The 8,271-nt window shown below is 36.1% G+C and overlaps 1 protein-coding gene across 2 annotated transcripts in view; it reads right to left on the bottom strand.

The window, feature by feature from the left end:
* Positions 1–1,010: 1,010 nt before the first annotated feature.
* Positions 1,011–8,271, bottom strand: part of Zbbx (zinc finger B-box domain containing) — an 87,563-nt gene continuing 80,302 nt past the window's right edge. For both annotated transcript variants that reach the window (XM_028786770.1, XM_028786771.1), the window contains exons 16-17: positions 2,906–3,041; positions 1,011–1,205 (exon numbers count right to left, since the gene is read on the bottom strand). In XM_028786770.1, coding sequence (XP_028642603.1) covers positions 1,079–1,205; positions 2,906–3,041 — 263 coding nt within the window. In that variant the 3' untranslated portion in view covers positions 1,011–1,078. The remainder of the gene's footprint in view (positions 1,206–2,905; positions 3,042–8,271) is intronic.

The raw sequence follows: 8,271 nt of genomic DNA, 5'->3' as shown, positions 1-8,271 counted from the left end.
AGCATTCATATGTATGTGTGTGTGTGTGTGTGTGTGTGTGTGTGTGTGTGTGTGTGTGTGAGAGAGAGAGAGGGGGGGGGAGAGAAAGAGAGAGATGGGGAGGGAGGGAGGGAGGGAGAGAGGGGGTGGGAGGGAGAGAGATGTGTGTGTGAGTGTTTGTGTGTGTGTGTGTGTGTGTGTGTGTGTGTGTGTGTGTGTGAGAGAGAGAGAGAGAGAGAGAGAGAGAGAGACTGAAATGGAACAGTAAAAGGAGGATCAATTTACACAGTTATAGTATTATTAACTCCAAATTTCTGGTGAGCAGACTGGAGACCCAAAGAACAATGGGTGAATCTCTTGCCAAAGAGAGCCTGGTGGTAGAATTTCATCTCCTTGAGAGGAAATTATTTAGTTTTAAATTATGTATAAGGCCCACCTACATTATCCAGAAAAATCTATTTTACTCAATGTTTAATCATGAAACTGCTACTTTCATCAAAAATTAGTGTCCCAGACACTAATCTGTAATAGTACCTGAACTCTGTAGACTAGTTGAGCTGACACATGAAATCTTCCAGTACATTCACCAGCCTAAAGTAAGATGCTTTAAGGTTTGAAAATGTACTGGAATTAGGACAAATAGTTTATCTACTTTATTTTAGGTCTTCCTTTTTCTCCTTGTATCAACTTGAGAAGTTGCCACAGCTGCCATTATGCAATGTCAAAAAGCACTGTGATTTTAAGCTCAGTTGATAACACTGTGATGACATGGCCATAGAGAATACACTTTTTGACATAATCATGACAAACATAATTGAGTAAGAGTGGTCAATTAGTTTAAACACAAGCTGGTTCTGTCCAATGGTAAGTTTCATTGACATAGGTTTACCCATTACCAGTGTAATCTGTAATATAGATGAGTTTTTGACATGCAATATGTTATCTGGAAGAAAAGTACCTTAAGCCTGTAACATCACGAATCTTTATTAGTTTAGAAGCTTTGAAACATCAGAGTCATTAATAATCTCCAATACCTGCACAAGTTAATCACTCACTTGTTTGGTTTATTCTGAGTACAGAATGGAAAAGGAATGAACTGTTAAACCCTCTTTGCCCATGGTAGTGTAATGACATGTTGCTTGTCAAGAAAATCTTCCTCCTCATCATCTGTACTGTAATCCCCAAGTGACAGCAAAGGATGCATTTCAGTATTTCTTCCAGAAGAGCTGAAAATGCATTAGAGGATCAATACACAGCATATGGCACCAAGTTTCAGTTCTCATTTGTCTTATGATCTATACTACACAGGTCGAAGTCATTGGAAGCAGGCTGAATGGCTCCATGAGTTTTAAAATGCCTCATGATGAGAAATTCTCATCATTTTCCTGTTTCTGAAAACAAAGCTACAATCATACCAAAGGAAAAGGATTTTTATAGGCTCCAGTAGTGTCCTTCCCTGATGATTTTCAAGGAAGTGCTAAAACCTGGAGAGCCTCAGGTCATCATTAAGATCATTCATCATGATATTGGCTGCTTAACAGAATCCTAATGAGCAGAGATTCAGATAAATCATTCCTTTATGTACAGTAAATTAGGAGGATATGGATAATCACTCAAGATAAACCAAAGCTAAAATTCAATGACCCTAGTTACCTGGAGGGGTTTTGTTTGTTTGCTTGTTGTTTGCTTTTTGTTTTTATTTTTGTTTTTAATTTTCCTTACTAGTTTGAGTGAGTGAGTGAGTGAGTGAGTGAGTGATTTTGTTTTGTATTTTATCTATAAGAAATGAGGACTTCCCAAAATTCCAGCACATGGATATCTGACATTTAGAATGAAATATAACTTGGGTGAACAAAATTGTCTATATCATTCAGATATTTTGGTTCAATTTCTAGCTCATACATATCAGAAAATATGAACATGTTCACCCTGTGATGGACATGATACTTTGAAAGATTATTTTATTAAATCCTAAACAGCCCAAATCAGCAATCCATAGAATTATCTGTAAACCAGCTCAAAAGAGATTACAAGTGCAAAGTAGATTTTTGTGCCACTATTTTATTTGTAAATCTTGCTTTATATCATATATTCCCATATGTTTTTAGTACAACATTTCTTTTGAGAAGTTGAACACACATATTGATTTAATCTGGACTTTAGAAACTTTTAGGGGAACAGCAATTCCCTACTATTCCTCTTTTAAAGTGTTATCTGTATTAAATGCAAAAAAAAAAAAAAGGTTTCAAAAGCTCAGCCAAATTGTTTTCCCTTTCTGAAAGACTTAAGTTACAAATTCTTGATTCCTTTTGAGCATGTGACTTCAAATTGAGAGACTTACAATTAGAGAGGGTTTTTAAATTCATTTTCTTACTTCTAAAAGGAGGTGTCTTCCTTTAAAACTGCCAGTGCCACCAATAGCCAAATTGATCTCTTTGTTGAAGCATTTGCCAATTTGAGCTATGTATCATTTAAATTGATGCCCATGTTCAAAGAAGTGTAAAATTGTGCAAGTTAAAATGCTGGTAAAAATTCTAGATTAAATTTTAAGGAGAAGCCTTTTATATGTTTTATTCTGTATTATTTATAATGGATAAGAGTCTACTTCTATTAACTCTGAAAATTTACCAGATTAATTCAAATAAGACAACTGTCTTTCAAGGAGGATCATTATTTCCTTCCTCCCTTTTAATGACACATACTATACGAAAGGGAAATATCTTCAAGTTAAAATAACAAGTTTTTATATCCTTTACTAAATAACACTAGTAGTTCTGCATAAGATACAAACATTTTACAAAAATGAAGTTGTCATAAATTTCACACATGTAGGCAAATTTCCTTTATATGATAAAGAAAACTGATTGAAGCTCCTTTAAACCTGCTATTCACCATCTTTCTGCAGAAAGTTGTAGGCTTAACTTACCTAGACTCAGCTCCATGGGGGTCATTCTCACATGTCATCTCAAGGAGGTCTTTGGACATTCGGCTTAAAGTCAGAAAATTGTCATTGAATGCCTGTAACTCTTCTGACGGTAGGCTGTGAGGTTCTTCTGAAGGATCTGAAACATATGATTACATATATTAATACCGCATTCATTCAGGAATCAGGTGAACAGCATATGGTGCTGAAATTTGCTCAAACTGAATAAGCAACATAGAGTGGTTCCACCCAGATTTGCCACCACCCAGCATTGTTCTGACATGATTTTCTTTCTTTTCTGCTGTCTTTGCTTAGGGGAAATGATGCTTTGTATTTGAAAGAGGGAGAGCAGCTTGTAAAACTTAAGTCTCCCTTTTCATCAGCTGCCCTGTGGTTCAGCAGCTTAGATGTAGACAAAGAATACATGTAAAAGAAACAGATTATTTAGGCAAATTCATACAAACTACTCTAGATCTGAATATGTAAATACATATTCCTATGTTAGACTTCCAAGTTATTTTTTTTTTCTGACATTGACATCACTTTTTTCATACAGTTTCTCACATAGCCTAGATTGACAGAATATGTAGCCAGGGATGATCTTGAATGTCACAGCCCTGTATCACTACCAACTGAATGTTGTGATTACAGATGTGAATCACTTTGCCCTGTTTATGATTTTCTGGAACTTAAATCTAGAGTTTTGTGTATTTAGCACTCTAGCAACTGAACTATATCCCCAATCCATAAAGCCACCTAAATTATAGTATCCTATATTACGCTGACTGTTTAAGCTGTTACCATCACTGGGTGCTATACCCTTCCTTTTGGCAAAAGTGTCAAATAAGTAACTACCTGGTTGAAAGAATAAACACTAACACTCTGGACTGAAAAATATTTAGTTTTTGGTGGTTAATAGTAACTTCCAGTTTTTCAGCAAGCAGATTTCTCCAATGAAAGTAATTTACATTGTTCCCAGTGAAAGACAGACCTCAATGTATTTACAGATTAAAACTTCCTTTGAATTATTTAGCTCAGTGATTTTCAAATTATGATACACTTAGATAAATTAAGTTTGAGATGAAGTTCTTTCCCCACAATCCCAAAGCAATTAGAGAGTCACCTAATCTCATTTATATTTGAGAACTCTTGATAATATTTGCTGTGAAACAAAAAAAAATCCTAAAAGTTTGGGTTATAATTTTAAAAAAGCCTAACACCACCCTCACTTGTTAGATAGGAAAAATGAAGACTCAGAAAAACAGTCACACGCCATACAATGAAGCCAAAGTTTCAAATGGTACGAAGCCAAAGTTTCTTTAGCTCAAAGGTACTACAAGTGGCTATGATACAACTCCTAATTCTTAGCTATGAGCTCTTCTATTCTCCTGCACCCAGACTTTAAGCTGAATGAACAACACCAATTCCTAGAAGGCAGTACCAAATAAAAGACTGACATTACTGCAAAACTGAAGATTTTAGGTGTACTTCCTAGCTCATGATGAACACAAAACACACAAAGTTAACACAACAAAGATACAAAGATGATGCATGACAGCCAGCCATGCCAATAAAAGAAGGCTTCAGAATCAGAAGTATGATGCAATAATAAATGTAAGATTAACCTAAAGTCAAGTATTGCATTACATGCCTATAATTCCAACATTAAGGGTTTGGCGGTAAAGGCAGGAAAATCCTTAGTGCTGGGCATCACTAGACTATGTAGCAATCATTAGGCCAAACTATGCTATATGGCAAAACCTTGTCTCGATAATACTAGTAATACTTTAAAAAGGAACTGACAGAAAACACATAATAAGATCAAAAATATTTCACACAAGACCCTTAACTACAAAAGAAGTAACTAAAACAAACACTTTTTAACAACAACAAAACTAACTTCAAAGGTCCAATATTAGAAAACAAATAAAATGGCCATTTATTCTTCAGTTGTACCTTAAACCAGAAAAATAGTAAGCTCTAACAAAAAAGTTCAGGACAGTACTGTTAAACACGTCTTCTGAAATAGAGAAACATCTTCATCATGTTAACTGCCTGACTCTGAGCACTGCAGCACACATGTATGAGAGGACGTCTTACATAGGGCGATATACACTGATAGGATTTTTGGTAAAGTCGTAACATTTGCAACTAACTTTCAAATGGATGAAAAAAAGTACAAGATCACAAAAGGCATTATTTGCTCTGCTCTACCCTCCCTGACACCTTTCCTTCCTTCCCACTCTCTCCTTTTCCCTCCCTCTCCCTCTTTTCACTCTATGGCTCTTTGTCTTAAAACATCCATATATACAGGAGTTTGTTGCATTTTTCTTCTATTCTTTTACACATTTTCCAAAAATTTGAAATTACTTCAAAAAATTTCTCCATAATAGCAAAGGAAAAGTTAAAATGATATCATTATAGAATTTGTTTTTAAAATCCTAACATAGACTTTGAGCTTTCACAAGAGCATAATAAATATAGGTGGAAATAGAAAGCATGGTGAGCAACCTTGATGGGGATTCTTGGCTGTCAACTTGGCTACAACTGGAATTAACCAAAACTCAAGCAGCTGGGTACATCCGTGAGAGAATTTTCTTGATTGGATCACTTGAGACGGTAATATCTTCCTACCTTCTGGGCCTACAACGTCTGGTGGCTGCCTATATCAAGGAGAGGCTTTTGTAGTTTGCTTGCTTGCCCTCATGCTCAGTAGAAAATCCCTTCCTTCACTGGCATTAGAGCTGACTTTTTTGTGATTTTGTACTATTCTGAAGACCAGCTGAGACATTCAGCCTCATGAGCTGAACAACAATCAGAATTTTGGACTTTCTGTTGGAAGACTGCCACTGTTGGGACCCCAAATGATACAGTGACTAAAGGGCATTGAAAAGGTCTTGTTAGAAAAAAAATCCAACTTAGGAAAATAGATTCCCATCAGGAGAAAACAGAATGTAACAGAATCTAATTAACAGATGATGCAAAACCAGAGATTTTTTTTTCTGAAAATGAGGAATTTATTCTACAGTCAGAAAGAACAGCTGCCACTGGAAGAAGCAGCTGAAATAGAATCTCCCTGATCCTGTCACAAAGTAGCCAAGAACCTAAGACAAGATAGGCCGCAGGCCTAGTGGAAATATGATCAGAATACAATGTATCAAAAACTTGGATAAACAAACAAAAAGTATTTCTCCTGGGGGAAAAATATGAGGAAAAAAAATGGTGAAGTCACAAAATTAAGAGAGCATAGGATGAAATCCCAGCAGAATCTAGAGCCAGAAATGTTCCTGTAGAAGTTTTAAAAGAAACTGGAGCCACTTCAGTAAATATATCCACAAAGTCCTCTCTGCAGGGAAAAAGAAAACATCTGGACTACTGTGCTCAACAAAACAATGGTAAAAACAGACAGAAGACAGTGAACAGATGTCTGCTACTGTGCAAAGGAAAGAAAATTCAGATATGCTAGTTATGTACATACAGGTCATTCATCATAACCAACATGTCTTGGAGGGCCTGTCAAGCTGGCTCTCCAGGCAAAGCTCTTGCCCAGCAAGCCTGGCAATATGAGTTTGATCTGCAGAATCCATGGAAGGGTGTAATGGGAAAGGTGGCTTGGCAAAGTTGTCCTCTGCCCCCTGCCCTTGCCATGTCATACCCACCCTCCTCCTTCCCTGTACATCATCCTTACACCCAGACATACAAAATATACAGAGAAATATTTTTTAAAGTATACCATTATCAAACCTTTAAGATAAATAAAACTTTGAAGATAAGTCTTTGGGTTAGGATAGAGAACTTAATCCATGGGAATTTTGAGCAAGAGAGAAATGAGATAGAAATCTTAATATAAATTATAACTCACTGAGGTGTATTTATTATTCTCATGATTAGAATGGTCACTATGCCTCAAGATCTCCAAGTCAAGATCCAGGTCAGAAGCCTGTGTTTTCCAGCCTCAAGGTCTGGATAACAGATGTGCCCTCCATTTCTGGATTGTAGTTCATTCCAGAATTGTCAATCAAACTGACAACCAGAAAATAGTCATCACGGCATGTGATTTAAGTAAAATAGCAAATAAATAATTTTCATTGTTTATTTTAGTGATGAATTAATGCCAAAAATCTAAAGCGGAAAGAAACACTCTCAATTTCCTAGGGATCTTTTTTCCAGTTTTTCCTGAATTTTAAGAAATACACACATAATTTAGAATGAACTGCAAATGTTTTACTGTTTATGGTCTAAAATGTGACAATTTTATATACTTAACTTGGCAGCCATATTCTGGTGAAAATACTTAGTAAACATCTATGTTTCCATTCTATTAAACTTTTGAATCTTTATGCCTCTCAAGCTACAATTTAAAAGTACAGTTCAAAATAGACATCTGTTTTTATGAAGTTACAATACATCTCTTTTCTTTAATCTGTCCATCTATCTTTGGGTAGGTGTTTGCTTCAAGATTGAAACATTGCCTTTTGAAAGAAGGAGAGAAACTCAAAATACTGAAAGTCAGTTTTGTGCACTGTGTACTTCAATGCTGATTTCTATACTCAGAGATCTAGTTGCAGTCTGGTTGTCATTGTCATTATTATTGAAACATATTCTGTCTCAGTGTTGTGTAAAGATTGTTCTCCTTCACCTCTGACTGGCTAAAAATGATCTGATCAGCTTATAACTGTGCAGAATAGTTAACGCAGAACTTCCTATCTAGTGAGAGATCCCAGGTGGAGGATTTACCCTGAGGGTCACTATGAGGGAGTTGCTATCAGGACAGGGATGGAGCAGGAGCAGCCGGGGCAAGAGACTAAGCTGTCAGATAACAGAGCACATGGCTATTAAGTGGCCAACATAGTTAGGTTAGAATAGATGAGTATCTTGCCCAACTATAGTGCCAAACATTATTATAAAATATAATAGGTCTCATTGTCATTATTCTGGAAAAGGGACTCATAGAAAAGCCCCAAATAATACTTTTACATCACAAGCCTCAAGATGAGAATCTCACAAGACTCATGAGATCTCTCCACACTTTATATAAAAAGGATTTTAGGGGGTGGAAATGGGAGCAGAAGACTTCCTCTGAGAAGCTGCCTGCAAAGTGAGCAGAGAATTACAGCAACAGAACTTGAGTAAACTTCATTCATACCAGGTTGAGATTTCCTGTATACAGAAGTCAACCATACGTCTGAAACCCAATTAAACTCCTTGTTTTTTCAAGCAAGGCATGAATGGTATCACTTCTGTGGTCTGTCATGAGCTTTTCCTTCTGGGGTGAGTATACATACACACCATAGTTAAAGTGTTCTACGAATAGTAAGATTTTGTGATGTTACAGGGTTTTAGGATTTTTTTTTGTTTATTCTATTGGT

The sequence above is a fragment of the Grammomys surdaster genome, unplaced genomic scaffold (assembly GCF_004785775.1).
Source record: "Grammomys surdaster isolate TR1022 unplaced genomic scaffold, NIH_TR_1.0 125580, whole genome shotgun sequence".
Classification (NCBI taxonomy): Eukaryota; Metazoa; Chordata; class Mammalia; order Rodentia; family Muridae; genus Grammomys; species Grammomys surdaster.
This window is presented reverse-complemented; position numbering and strand designations above follow the sequence as displayed.